Source organism: Triticum dicoccoides, chromosome 4A (genome assembly GCF_002162155.2).
Source record: "Triticum dicoccoides isolate Atlit2015 ecotype Zavitan chromosome 4A, WEW_v2.0, whole genome shotgun sequence".
Lineage (NCBI taxonomy): Eukaryota > Viridiplantae > Streptophyta > Magnoliopsida > Poales > Poaceae > Triticum > Triticum dicoccoides.
Genome location: NC_041386.1, coordinates 592,212,523 through 592,227,726, shown reverse-complemented (window position 1 = coordinate 592,227,726; position 15,204 = coordinate 592,212,523). Strand labels below are relative to the sequence as shown.

General features: G+C 42.8%; 1 protein-coding gene and 1 pseudogene across 1 annotated transcript in view; both read left to right on the top strand.

The window, feature by feature from the left end:
• The window catches only part of LOC119287080 (poly [ADP-ribose] polymerase tankyrase-2-like), a 10,339-nt gene extending 6,099 nt beyond the window's left edge, over positions 1–4,240 (top strand). Inside the window, exons 8-12 of the mRNA XM_037566583.1 lie at positions 2,224–2,376; positions 2,940–3,038; positions 3,115–3,285; positions 3,367–3,446; positions 3,825–4,240. Coding sequence (XP_037422480.1) covers positions 2,224–2,376; positions 2,940–3,038; positions 3,115–3,285; positions 3,367–3,446; positions 3,825–3,894 — 573 coding nt within the window. The 3' untranslated portion in view covers positions 3,895–4,240. The remainder of the gene's footprint in view (positions 1–2,223; positions 2,377–2,939; positions 3,039–3,114; positions 3,286–3,366; positions 3,447–3,824) is intronic.
• Positions 4,241–6,482: 2,242 nt separating this feature from the next.
• On the top strand, positions 6,483–13,178 carry LOC119287079 (annotated as a pseudogene).
• Positions 13,179–15,204: the final 2,026 nt, after the last annotated feature.

The window sequence follows — 15,204 nt, the reverse complement described above, 5'->3', positions numbered from 1 at the left end:
GTTCGACTCGAGCTGGAAAATCCCCCACCACTTGTTGATTCAACTTGAACGGAGCAGGACTATTGAATGCAACCGTTCGACTTGAGCTGGACACATACCCCTTTTGTCTTGATTTTACTGCAACAAGTGGCGGGTAGCTGACTTTTATTTAAGTTTTATGTGGAATGTTATTTAAGTTTTAGAGGGCAGGCCTGGCGCAGTGGTGAAGTCTTCCCACTTGTGCCAAGAGGTCCTAGGTTCGAACCAGCCTCTCTGCATTGCACTTTGCAGGGGTAAGACTAGGTTCCAATTATCCCTCCCCAGACCCCACCTTGTGTGGGAGCTTATATGCACTGGGTCTGTCCTTTTTATGTGGAATGTTATTGTAACTTGTAAGAATATCACATGTTTCCAGAAAAACAAACACTGTGGTCAAAAGGTTGTTAGTTTTTTCTTAAAAGGGGAGAACCATGGGACATAATGAGTATTTTTTAAAAGTTGCGTGGTTCTTAGCATTTGACTCGACGAGTGTGAAGGGTAAGGAAGCTAGCCGAGCCTAGTAGGATCTGCGTAGGTAGCTGGAACGTAGGGTCCTTGACGGGTAAATTACGGGAGTTTGTGGATGCAGTGGTGAAGAGAGGTGTTGATATCCTATTCGTCCCAGAAACCAAATGGAAGGGACAAAAGGCGAAGGAGGTAGAGGATACCGACTTCAAGTTGTGGTACACGGGGACGACTACAAACAGAAATGGAGTAGGCATCTTGATTAAAGAGCCTCAAGTAGGGGGTGGTAGACGTCAAAAGGCAAGGGGACCGGATTATCCTGGTCAAGCTGGTCATTGGGGACTTAGTTCTTAATGTTATCAATGGGTATGCTCTGCGAGTAGGCCATAGTGAGAGCACCAAGATGGAATTCTGGGAAGGCCCGAAGGACATGGTTAGGAGTGTACCTATTGGTGAGAAGCTCTTCATAGGAGGAGACCTCATCAATGGCCACATGGGTACATCTAACACAGATTTTGAAGGGGTGCATGGGGGGGACTTTGGATATGGCAGCAGGGATCAAGAAGGAGAGGATGTCTTGAGCTTTGCTTTAGCCTACGACATGATCGTGGGTACTTTTTAGAAAGAGAGAATCCCATCTAGTGACTTGGTAGTGGAAAACACTTGAGCCAAATTGATTTCGTCCTCTTGAGAAGAGAAGACAGGCGTGCTTGCCTAGATTGTAAGGTGATACCTGGAGAGAGTGTTGTCCCTCAACATAAGCTTGTGGTGGCTGATTTTTGCTTTTGGATTCGTGCCCAGCGGGAGATAGAACAAACTGGTGGAAGCTCAAGGGGGAGGTAGCTTTCAAGGAGAGGGTTATTACTTATTACGGAGAGCCGATGGGAGGAAGGAGGTGATGCAAACAATATGTGGATGAAGATGACGGCTTGCATTCGGAAGGTAGCTTTAGGGGAGTTTGGAGTGACCAGGAGTAGTAGAATCGAAGCTAAAGATACCTGGTAGTGGAACGAGGATGTCTAAAACCAAAAGGCTATTAAGGAGACAAAGACTGTTTCAGACGCCTACGCCTGGATAAGAGTGCAGATGACGATGTTTCAGATGCCTACACTGTAGAAGGATGATGATATCGATGAAGATGTGAGCCATTGAATCAAAGCTGGATGAATGAAGTGGCGCCAAGCGTCTGCCATTCTCTATGTTAAGAGAGTGCCACAAAAGGCAAAAGACATGTTCTATAGGATGGCGATTTGACCTGCGATGTTGTATGTCGCTGAGTGTTGGCCAACTAAAAGGCGACATACCCAACAACTAGGTGTAGCAGAGATACGCATGTTGAGGTGGATATATGGCCACACAAGAAAGGATCGGGGAATGTTGATATACGTGATAGAGTTGATATTTTATGGGTTTCAATTCTAGCCTACCCCAACTTGTTTGGCACTGAAAGACTTTGCTGCTGCTGCTGTTGTTGGCATTTTCCATGAAGATATGGAGCTAACCAGTTTTTATCATTTGACATTCCATTTTTAGAATATTACTTGTGAAAAAAGGTCATAATACTATTACTTGTGGTGGTGATGTCGTGTTGGTAACTGTTGGAACATGTGGAATGTCTTAATTATTGCTGCTTTAGTGTATCACAGTGTTGTTTTAGCTGGACGTATCCTATGTTTCTGTTGTCACATTGCGATCATCCTCCATAAATATCTTCCTCCTGTTCTTTTTTGTACATAACAGTGCGGTACGACACCAATAGAAATCGTTGCAGACTCTGGAAGAAGAGAGCTCGTGGAGATTCTATTTCCGTACACCAAACCCATTCAATGTGTGCCAATCTGGAGTATTGATGGAATCATTACCCACGTAAAATCAAAGCACTTGAAGGACAAGGTACAAACTCAATTCAAAGCTCATTTATTTCGATGTTACAATTTATAGAACCTTATGTTTGTCCTGTTCATGAGATGTGTGAAATAAGGTGCATGTCATTCGTTCGCTATGGTGTGATATTCTTTTTCAACAGCATCTGCGTAGCAGCTACAATAACAAATATGTAGAAACAGTAGTGCGGAGCCATCACTGGGACGATGTTAATAGTCTAGTCTGGCAAATAAAATCAGGAAGTCCTGAACACATATAGTGAAACTCTGGTTAGGAGGGAAGCAAGTACAAAATAGAAACATAATCCTATTAACTGGTCGCATGAAACAGAACATCATGATATTACTCACTGCAAGTCAGTCAAGTATGTTTTGCTGCGCATATTCATTTGCCATCATTTACTGGTTTTTAGGTGTTATCATTGCACAATTTTGCCAATACTGTTGCTTGGAGATGAAAGTACCATGTTTAGGGCATTCCAATTGTTTTCAACTAAACATGCTTATGAATTGAAGTGATAAAATTGTTGCTCTGTAGAGAGGGCTTAAGTACATGTTCTCTTAATGGTGTAGGACAAGGTAGGTCAAGATAAGAAGGCTGAGCTGAAATCACTTGGTGCAAAAGCAGTAGAGGAGAAGGACTACGCCGGTGCATCAAAATTCTACAGTGAGGTATATTGTTGCTCTATCCGTTTGAGCGCTTTGATTCTGGGATGACGGATCGTGCTCATGATTTGGTTTGATGCAGGCAATCAAAGTGGATCCTGAAGATGCAACGCTCTATTCAAACAGGAGCTTTTGCCATTTAAGGATTGGTGAAGCACGTGATGCTCTGGTGGATGCCAATGCTTGCATAAGGCTGCAGCCTGATTGGCCAAAAGGTTACTGGCGGAAAGGAGCTGCCTTAACGGCACTCAAGGTCAGACAAAATCAGCGCATTGCTGGCCAATTGCTGTTTTACATGACAATAACAATATGGTTCCTGTTTTTGTATCCTTAGGATCACAAGGAAGCATGTGATACGTATATGGCTGCGATGAAGCTGGATCCTACAAGTCAGGAGATTCATGAAGCATTTTGGTAACTCTTCCCATCTCGCCTTTCTTTTTCTTCAACATGTCTTCTAATTCCAAGGGTCCTTTGAATATAACTGCTTTTAACTTTGACTCCATACGTAACTTTGTCGTTATGTTATGCAATATCATTATTCTGGCAGAATTGATAATCAAGTGAAGCATTATTTATTATCATATTGCGGGTGCACTGTCGTAGTGTGTCGTTAGTGTCATCATGTGCATTCCCATGGTGTATATTTAGCTGCATCATCACGTTTGAGCTGAAATGCTTGGTAGTAGTTTTTTTTAAAGAAGTCTGGAATAGATTATTAAACTTGCATAGCTTGAATCGAACACACCATGGTGGCTCCATAATAACCGGTGCTACGTCTGACATTTTCAGGGATGCTGTTGCGGCAATGAGGGCGGAACTTGACGCTGGAGAAAGCGGCAGCTCATCTGAATCTGATTAGGGCCTGCATGGGCGGGCTGGTTCTGGCCGTGCTCAGTGGTTCCCTTCCGGCTTGTTTTACATCTGGTGATCTCGTTTTTGTCTGAGAAACCATGAAACGTTGTGTTGTTGCTACATGGCCATGGGTGCTTGCGTGTGCGAGCGCTTTAATCAGTTCTGGCACTTATTCATCCAAATCCGTCTAGAACGCTCCTGATGTGCCCCATTTTGAACTTTTTTCCCACTTAGGCCGAGCTTCGCATCGATGTAATTGAATACGGGTGTAATTTACTTACAGGTGTAACTTACTAGCCAAGAGCTATTTCCTGCTAGAAATGAAAACGACGGGTGGAGGTCTAAGTTTTACAGGGGTATTTGAAATGGAAACGACAACCCAAACAGGGCTTAGCCGTATTGGAGCCATCTTTGGCTCGCCTTTTCTGCATGGTTGGGAAGAAAAAGAAATGATTTCGATGAGCGGTTGGTTGGGTCAATTTTTAGGTCGTCAACTTGTAGCAAAATTTTAGGGAAGTTGCAATTTCTTTTTCTTGCTACTGTATAGAGACAGGGCATCTTTTTTTACAATAGAGATAAGCTGTTTTGTGCCTAAAATGTCAGTTTGTTGGGCATGGCGGCTGTTTTTGGGTATCTGTTTGAGATGCTCTAATCGAAAGCAAATTTCAACATTTAACTTGGGAACTTCGGGTGTGTTTGGTTGTGTGCAGCCATTTGCCCCCCTTAAACTTGTGTCCCAGTTGAGGTAAGACAGACTAAACCATGTTCTGCACTTCGGTTGGTTGATCTTGGGCGGGGCACGTTTAAACTGGCGGTCGATGGGTAGTTAGCCCTGCTCTCTCGAAGTACTCCTCGAACCGTTCGTCATATGGCATCTCACACGCTGTTTGGTGGCCTCTCTTGCGCAAAGGTTCTAACAATTGTCAAAATTATAGAAGTTGTGGTCCATACCTTACCAATTGACTGAAAACGAAAACATATTTGGTTCTTACATGCCCAGTCTCGATGTACTGCGCCTGGTGAGTGGCGTCGTAACTGACCTCAAGCCCATGACACCAAGGACCATTGGCCAGCTGATTGTGATTGGTCATCCTACGTAACACAATAATCCACACTTAGTCATAAAATTTACAACAAATATTTGACGTCTATACTTGCAATCAAAATGAATAAGGCATACTTGAAAACACATAAGAGAACATCCATACTTTCAAATCAGGCGGTTTGGCGGTAGAAAACCGGTCATGTACGAGGATACTTTCAAACCGGGTTCGATCTTGTTTTTTTCACATGGGGCAATATCTCGTTAACCTTCCATTGAAGGGCTAAGACAGCGATTTTGGCCGTGAAGAGAGGTAAAAGGCTTTGTTTGTTTCAGCTTTGCTTGGATTTTAATCACATGTGGGTTCACTCACTGGCGAATCTGATTCTAAGAATCAGCTTCACCACCGAAGTACACTTTGAGGTGCTTCAGGAAATTGCACTAAAAATGGTCCAAATCCAGATTCGGCTTCACTGGCAAAGCTGATTCCAAATAGCTGTTTGTTTCAGATTATAGATTAGGCTTCACTGGCAAAGCTGAATCTGCTCCCAGAATCCGAAACAAACAGAGCCAAAGTACAATGTTACATAACATTGTTTTTCTTTTCGAATTAGCAAAACATTGTTACCAACATCATCATCGTTCACGCGCGTCGTTGCATGCACGCCATGCCGGCCGGCGAGAAGGGAGCTAGTGACATTACTCTGCTCTCCCGAACCTGGAAGGAAGCCCAAACGAAAAGTTTCCGCGACGTGCGCCGCGCAGGGTGGGTGGCCACGGGATAAAGTAGGCCGGCTGCGGGCGCGCCGCCCCCGAAGCATCCGCCTCGAAAACCCAAGCAACCCAAACCCCCACCCACCCGTCGCCGGGGCCTCTAGGGAGGGATGGCAATGGGTACCCATTACCCACGTACCCTGCGGGTAAAAATCCTATTAGAGTAAGGGTATGGGACAAAAAATTATCCATGGGCATATGAATAGGGAAATGTTAAACCCATCGGGTAGAGTGGGTACGGGTATGGGATCATGTAACCCATACCCACATACCCATGTACCCATATAAAATCTATATGAACTCAAAATTATCTCTACACTTTATCATGAATTTGTGAACTCAAAATATATGACTATGTGATGATGTATTGATGTGTTGTTGTTTACGAGAAAGTGATGTTGTTTATTAAAAATGATGTTGTTTAGGATGTGTTGTTGTTTAAAAGTGTGTTGTTCTTGTTATAATCTATTGTTGTTTATAGATTATAATTATATGTTGTTTTTATGACTATGAGTAGTTCAAGCTGATGCTTTGCAAACATGGGTAATTTTACCCATGGGTACCCATGTACCCTGTTGGGTAACGGGTATGGGAAAAAATTGTACCCATTGATGGGTATGGGTAAGGGTGATGGGTAAGCTCAGAGGGGATGGGTAAGGGTATGGGGTGGCTCCACCCGTTTCCAAACCCTGCGGGTGCCATCCCTATCTAGGGTGCTCCATGGGGAAAGCGAGGCGCCGTGCTCCATGGGGAAAGCGAGGCGCCTCAAGGGCCGCGGCGCCGGCAGTGGAGGCGGAGGCGGCGGCCGCGGCCGCGGGCGTGTGCTGGAGCGCTTCGACGGGTTCGCGCCGGGGAGCTTCCAGAACGTCTCGTCGGGCATGGCCTACTTCCCCTCCCAGGACCGGGTGGGCTACATGAGTACGTCGAGCCCCGCCCCCGATCCTGTTTAACTTCCCCTCCTCCTCCTCGATCCGTCGGAGCCGAGGTCTCTGACGGCGCTGCTCGTTCCTCTGTGTGCGCACTGCGTGCGTGCAGGTCCGGAGCAGAGGGAAGGGCTGGACCGCATGCTCTCGTCGGAGGCCGTGACCCGCCACATCGCCGAGTCGGGCGTCGACCCCAGCCAAATCTTCTGTGAGAAATCAATCCCCCCCGCTCTCCCACCCCCGCCCAAATCGGCTTGTTTTTCACCCCCTTTCTAGCAAGGGTTTGGGTCTCGGTCTCAAAGCTAAGAGGACTATCATCTGCATTTACTAACAGTAGGAGATGCTGCGTCCAGTCATTCACCAACCACACGGGATTTCGCTCACAACATTATTCGAATCTGAAAGTTGGAAAAGTATGCCTAACATATAAAATCAATTGCTGGGTCATCCGAATCTCAAAAAATCATCCAAACCGTCAAAATAAATTGCGCCTATGGACGACCTGTCACTGCCATGTTTATGAAAACAACAACGCATCTATATATGGACAACCATCATATATGCTGATAGTCCTTCAACTAATACTTAGAGATGGAGGAACATGCCCTTTAAATTGTGTTTTGAAGAGTTGGTTGATCGACAATGGTGGAGCTAGGAGCTTGGGATTAAAATAATGGGGCCCACCAAGCTAAAATAATGGTTCAATGGGGAAAAAAAATCAAGATCCACATGAGCAAGTTTCATTTCACGACAAATGCGATGCTGTAGAAAGTATAACACACTAATTTAGTGGACATCATATCACACTCCGCAATTCTCTGTGGCCCACGAAGTTCTCAAATTGACATATTTTACTTGTCATGTTTTAGGTGGTTTTCTTCACATTTCATACAAATAGACATTCAACTCAGCGCATTCTCCATTTTTGTACGAATAGCAAAGAAATCAGCAAGGCGTTGAATAATGGAGAATTTAGAATGGACACCAAGGTGTCGAAGGAAGTTAGCGCTCTCTGCCGCATCCCTGATTTATCTGCTCAATCACCAAAGTCTGGTCTTGCCACTGGTCGTAGCGGTGTCAATGGATTCGCCCCATGTTGAAGCTGCTGTATAGCATCATTCTGCTTGTTGTTTGTTACTCCCTCCGTTCCTAAATACAAGTCTTTGGAGAGATTTCACTATGGACCACATACGGAATAGAATGAATAAATCTACACTCTAAAATGCATCTATATACATCCGTACGTGGTCCATAGTGAAATCGCTACAAAGCCTTATATTTAGGAACGGAGGGAGTATTTTGCAATCTCGGGCTATCTAGGAGTGGATAGGTGGAGCTCATTGGGACCTTGAGGGAGAGAATGTAGGAAGGGTAGTTCGGGAGCAGGCTGGGAGCCTGGTACAAGCTCACGTCTTTGTCCAATTATTATTTTGGTGTATTTGTACATTATAGATATTACATAGTAACCCCTTTATTTTGCCAAAATAATGGCTGTCCTACAGTTGCTCCACCCACTATATTTGGTGGTGCGGATGGGGACCGCAGTGAGTTGAATGACTCTGTGAAGATGGAGGACATGGGGCCACTGCATGAGGCAGCATGCACGGGGAAAATTGAGAGCAGCTTGGGTTTGACATCAATACTGAAGCTAATGATGATTCAGGTATCTGCAGTGTGTATTCTTGCTAGATTAAATGGTTCATTAATTTGTTTTTGTTGGTGAGGTAATGCAAGCTGTTATATATTACTCCCTCCGTTCCTAAATACTTGTCTTTCTAGGCATTTCAACAAGTGACTACATACGGAGCAAAATGAGTGAATCTACACTCTAAAATATGTCTACGTACATCCGTATGTAGTAGTCATTTAAAATGTCTAGAAAGACAAATATTTAGGAACGGAGGGAGTATGATGTAAATGTGTCCCTTATACAATTCCTAAACTCCCTTTCTGAAAGAAAAAAAATACAATTCCTAAACTCGACCCTCTGGTTCTCGTACAGTATCGTTTGTTTACTATCCCGTAGTGTTGGCATGCTACCGTTATAAATGACATGCAAACACGGAAATTCAATTTGCCTCCCGGGAGCACATGCTCCCTGGGCCAATTTTTTTTTCAAATGTCAAAAAAATTGTGACATTTTTTTGTGATCTTTGTCACATACAAATGCTACCTGTAAATTTTGAGGCAAAAAGGTTAAGCATTTTGGCCTGTGCAAAAAAGAAAAATCAAAGACCAAATGTCACCCCAAATTTGTTTTTTTCACTGATGAAATACCGCTGCTCCATTCCACATAAAATTGTCAAGCATGCTTGCTACACCAACACAATCATCTACAAAAAAAATTCAGATTTTTTTGAAAACACATACTATTTTTTTGGGGTACTGTAAACGTCGCTCCCATGCAAACACTGACAATGTGTTGAACACTTGAACTTTGGCTTGTTGTACTTTCAAGTTGTAATTGTGTTCTGTACACTATGATGTGTTTGCTGAACTTTATGCTTCACATTATACTGTGGTAGTCTGGTAAGTCATCTATGTAAGATCTGATTACATTGCTTAATTTTTACCATTGGTAGGCATGACACCTTTGGCTTGTGCGGTGTTGCGCGATAAATCAGTTACTGTGGAGTATTTGCTTGACAAAGGTGCTAATCCCAATAAGCAAGATAACAAAAGATTTACTCCTCTGCACTACGCTACAAAAGAAGGTTCTCTTTCTGCACCTATTAACAACATAAATATATACTTACTATTTTTTGCTCACAAAAGGAAATTGTTAATGTTAGTGTCTCTTTATATTTAATGTCCTGATGATCTGATTGAATGACCATTGTCACTTTGTTTTTAGACTGCATATTTACATGTTTGTATTTAAAAGAGTGATAGTACATTATGTCTAACATGTGTAACATTCCTCATGGATTCAATTCTACCTCTTTGGCTCTTTGTACCCTCCAACATGACATTGAATTCAATCGTGTATTTGCGTGTTCTTACATAAAGTTTGGCATGTGCATTAGGGTATGTGGATATGTTGAACGAAACACACTATACTTGAATGATATAGTCCTGATCTATTTTTCTGTCCATTTGTTCTTAAATAACCGACTGAAATAAAATATTATTCTTCATGCCACTGCTTTTTACCTAGGGAATAACCGACTGGTACGACTCTTGCTGTCAAAAGGAGCTAGTGTTGATGTATTGTCTTCTGAAGGGACACCACTACATGTCGCTGCCTCTTATGGGAAGTCTGGCATCATACAGATTTTATTGCAGCACAATGCAGATGTAATAATAATTTAATTTAATATTTAGTAGTTTAGGAGCATCACTACCTGTCAATTGACCTCTTTCTCTAAAAACATGTAGCCAAACACAGTTTCGGCAGATTTAGGCACACCCATGGCTGCAGTTCTTTGTGTTGCTTCTGGAAGAATTACTGAGTCTGATGCTTTAAAGTGCATGAAGCTCCTTGTCAAGGTCTGGTGGACACTTCACCCTCCTTTTTTTATCTTATAAATGGTTCAGGAACCCAATAGGGATTTATTTACTGGATTCCTGTATTTTATGTGATCTGAAAATGTCCATATGCTCATTTATTATATTATTCCACAGGCTGGTGCCGATTTGAATTGTGCAAATCCTGATACTCCATTGGTGATAGCAACTAGCAAAGACTTATCTGAATGTGTTGAGTATTTGCTGGAGGTTGGCGCAGATGCCAATATTCCAAGCAATCAAGTAAGTTCATGATTCTTGCTATTACTGTTGTTAATTGATTTTTATGGTCATTGGTACCCCCTCCTAGGTTCACAAGGCCTGCACACATATTGATACTTAATTTGACCGCCAATTTGACTAATAAAATATTAATTATATTCCATAAAAGATATATCATTGAATTGGTATTCAGAAAATGTTTCCAATGATGTTGTGTTGCCAACTCTTGGAGCGCAAGGAAATGCTATATCTTGGTTATTGCTGCTTTGCTTTATCCTTTTGTTTTTAACATGCTAACCAGGTGGACCATAAGTTTTATGTTGACACATATTGTAATCATGGTATATAAATATCTCTGCCTTGTTCTGTTTTTTTTACATAACAGGGCCGTATGATACCAATAGAAATGGCTGCAAACTCTGGAAGAAGAAAGCTTGTTGAGATTCTGTTTCCTTTCACTTTACCCATTCAATCTGTGTCAAACTGGAGTGTTGAAGGAATCATTGCCCATGAAAAGTTAAGACAATCTAACAAGGTATGAACTAAAGCCTAAGCTCAGTTACTTAGACACCACAATTTGTGGCACCTTATATTTTCCTGTTCCTGAGATTTAAGCGTGAAGTTGTTTGTTATCTGTTCTGTTTAGTCTTGACCATGTATGTTTTCCACTAAATTTTCCTAGCAGCTAAATAAAAATATATGTAGAAATATAAGTTCGGAAATATCATTTAATTACATTGTTACCTAATTTAGAAACAAACTTCAGGACGTGAACACAAAATTGGGTGAAACTGTGGCCAATACTTGATAGGGAACCCAATATTAAAACAGAATGCTAATATCTGCTTAAAAGAAGCCAGAACATAAATGGGTTGCTCATGGAGATTACATCCTGATATTTACTCATGCAAGCCTGCCAAGTAAATTTTGCTGCAGATATTCACACCCATTTTTGGCTGATTTTGAGGTGATGCCATTTCAAAAATTTGCGAAGCTATGGCTTGTAGAGGAAGTGCCACAATTAGGGCATTCCAATTGTTTATGTCTAAACTGCCCATGAGTTCAAGTGGAAAATGATTGTTGCTCTGAATAAAGTGCTTGAATTTTGCTAGTTTGAGTTTTTTAAAGCTGTCACTTAAGCTTCTTCATGTCTGTTGACTTGAATTTTTTATGTGTCATGGCGTGCCCAATATTGTGATTAAGGGTAAGCAAAGTGATAAAGACAGCAATGTTCAGCTGAAATTAAATGCAGAAGTAACAACCAATAAAGAAGACTCTGGTGCACCAAAGAAGCCCTGTGCCAAGGTAATATCATTGCACATCTTCCCTATTTTAAAGCTGATTGGTTCATAGTACCATTGTTTTTAAGGCATCCTGCCTTGGACGCTTAGGCGATAAGGCGCCCGGGCAGCGCCTTACAAATATGCCCGCCTTAGGCACTTAGGCGTCCGCCTTAGGCGCTAGAGCGGGTGGTGCTCGCCTTAGGTTGCCTTACCGCCTTAAAAACAATGCATAGTACTTAAGCACAAGGTGCATGCTGCTGATATGCATGTTTTTTTTATTGGTATAGGACAAGGGAGGTGATAAAGATAAGAAGGCTGAACTGAAATTACTCGGTGCAAAAGCAGTCGAGCGTAAGGACTACGCTGCTGCATTAAAATTCTACAGTGAGGTAGTATGTTACCAGAGCGCTCTGTTTCCATATCTGTAGTGCATTGTTAGCTATTCATCATGAATGAAAATGAATTATGATTGCTTACTTGATTCTGGGATGATGGATTGTGATTCTTCCTTTTCTTATACCCAAGTTGTGCTTGCCTTTTGAGAATTAACCATATGGTTTGTTTCGATGCAGGCAATCAAAGTGGATCCTGAAGATGCAACGCTTTATTCCAACAGGAGCCTTTGCCATCTAAAGAGCGGCGAGGCGCATGATGCTTTGGCTGATGCCATTGCATGTGTAAATCTGCAGCCTGATTGGGCGAAGGGTTACTATCGGAAGGGAGCTGCCCTCATGTCGCTGAAGGTGAGATAAAAATTGCAGTCTGACATTCTTTTGCTGCTTTACACGTCGCTCCGGCCCCATGTAGACAATCTGCTTCTTGTTTTTATCCTTCCTTCAGGAGTGTAAAGAAGCGTGTGATGCATTCCTGGCTGGAGGGAAACTGAATCCTGCAAGCGTGGAGATTCACGACGCATTTTGGTAGGCCTTCCATCTGCCGTCTTTGTTTTCTTGAACATCTGTTCTCGGGAGCAAGGGTTTGGTTAAATAGACTGCGTTTTGATTCCAAACGTACCCTTTTCATTCATGTTATTATTATGCATATAATACTGGCCAGAGTTAAGCAAGTAAATCATGTCTGTTTGATCCCATTGTTTGTACGCCCTATCATTAACATATAATTGTTGTCAACTTCTTTATTTTGTTGCTGCAACGCTGTTAAGCAGACATGTTGGTTGCCTTGGAGGCCTTAACAGTTGGTTATGCCTGACATTTTCAGGGAGGCGATCGAGGCAATGAAGAAGCAACATTCGGACCGACAAAGCGCAGGCCCGGTCTGATTAGAGCCTTCCCGGGCAAGTTCATGCATGGTTCGGTTCGGCGGTGCTCCTCTTGGGTTTCCCGTTTTTGTGTACGTGTGATGAAGTGGCGTTCTCCCTGCCTTTTGGTTCTAAACACATGGAGAAGTGGCGTTGAGCCGTGAATGCTCGGTTCTTTTAAAATGTGTGTAACATCCCGTAGCACGTAGGTTTATAGATATCTAAAGTAGTGATTTAAGCACTCTTATATTTCTTCATGGAGAAGTACTTGTGATGGACGAAGCGGTTTTCTCTTTATCGATACTCTAGGTTGTATGATGAAGGCATGACAAGTGCAAGTGTGTTCTGTTCCTTACAAACTTAAAAACGCAAACAAGCTGACGGTCATACAACTGCAGAATAGTAATAGACCATACTGAAGCCCTCCTTGACATGCGATGGGGAAATTCGCTGCCCAACAATTCTCTGCACCACAAACATCTCATGCCGTCCACACAAGTAAGATCATACGACAATAAAAAAACACAACCATAACCAATACACAAGTAAGAGTTTCTGTCGTTTTTTTTAATGTTGTGTCGTTTGTTGAGGATTCCTTTTTTTATGGTTATGAACATCTTTCGATCTAACGTATTTTTCAAAATAACAATTGTTCAGCAATTGTACGCACCTATGTTTGTTGGTGTCCCCTCTCTCACATCCTCAACTTCTTTTGTGTTGTAATGAGCTTTTGAAGATAAATAAAACACTACTCACGGAGCTAAAATAACCCAGAACAAATGCCGCCTCAGTTAATACATATCTTTTTTTGACAATCAGGTAACACACATCATATTACCAAACAAATATCTATCGCTGGCCCAACGCTTACAATTTTTCTCATATTGTGTTTGCTAAGTTACTATTAATGCTACTGTTCCAATAATTACAAAACTGCTGATGTTAGTACTTGTCGTGGATATGGGACACGGGTATCCTCGTGGAGGTAGGCCACGACCCATCATGGGAGGTGGCCCAGTAGGCTGATTTAAACAGTTTGAATAAGACCTGGATTGTTATCGTCTTGTAATAGAAAAGAGACTAGTCCTAATCCTACTAGGACTCTACATGTAGGTCGGCCCCTTCAACTTATATAAGGAGGGGCAAGGCTCTCAGAAAAGATTGACAAATTCCACAAGTTGGACAAGTTAGGTTTAGACAATAGCTCTCGAGATAGAGCACACTTGTAACCATGATCATCATCATCAATATCAATGAAGCAGGATGTAGGCTTTTACCTCCACCGTGAGGGGCCGAACCTGGATAAAATATAGCGTCTCTCGTCCCGCTCAACCCCTCTCAAGCTACCACATAGATGCGTTGGCCTCGCGACTAAGTCCTGACACTGAGGACATCTGCCGTGACAATTCCACGACAGTACTGCTACTGTTATCAGTACTATCAAAACTATCAAATTACCGTGCTACTAAACATTTGCTGCAGAGAAATAACTTTCTAGGTGTGGTTAAATTGACAACTCAACTACTAAGGCTTATAAATATTGTTTGACTCCACTTGTGTCGATTCAATAAATTTGGATGAAACACTACCCTTCAAGACTGTTGCGACCCTCTGTACTTGTGGTCATCATCGGGCCGCCTCGTCTCCGGTGGCCTTAGGGCAATGAGAGCGCGGTGGACCCCGGCAATTGCCGGTGCGAGAGCTCCGTTTTTAGATGTGTTTGCGAGTTTTGTTAGAATTTTGAATCTTGCTCAGGAAGGCGAGACAACGGTGACTCGGAATAAGATTTTTCCCACCTATTTCCGTTTCGGTGGTGCATTTAGCATAGGCGGTGGGCGTGTGGAGGTGTGTCTCCCGGCGGATCAGTCTCTGGTGGATTTGCTCGGATTTGTTATTCGTTTATTCACGTTCATGTGTCTTCAGGTTGGATCCTTTCGATATACGCTACTCTTCACCGGCGGCGGGCGCTGTTTTGGTGCGCTGATCCTATGAGGCCTTAGCACCACGACTTCCCAACCACCTACTACAACAAGTTTTGCCCGGTTTCGACGAGAAAGGCATGACGACGGCAGCACACTTTCGGTTCGTTTCAGTATTTGTAGTCGTCGCTAGGTGATCTATGAATTTGAATGTAACTTTTATTATTTTTGCTATTCGTTGTACTGTCGTGATGAGCGAGGGTGCTAAAGGGGGTGGAAGTCAAATTTCCACTCGATAGCCCCCGGTGCCGCGTAGCCAATCCCACTCCCGGCCTCTCCCCATTCCCGCCCCTTTCCCTCCCACTTCCACCTTCCTTCCCCTCGAAGCC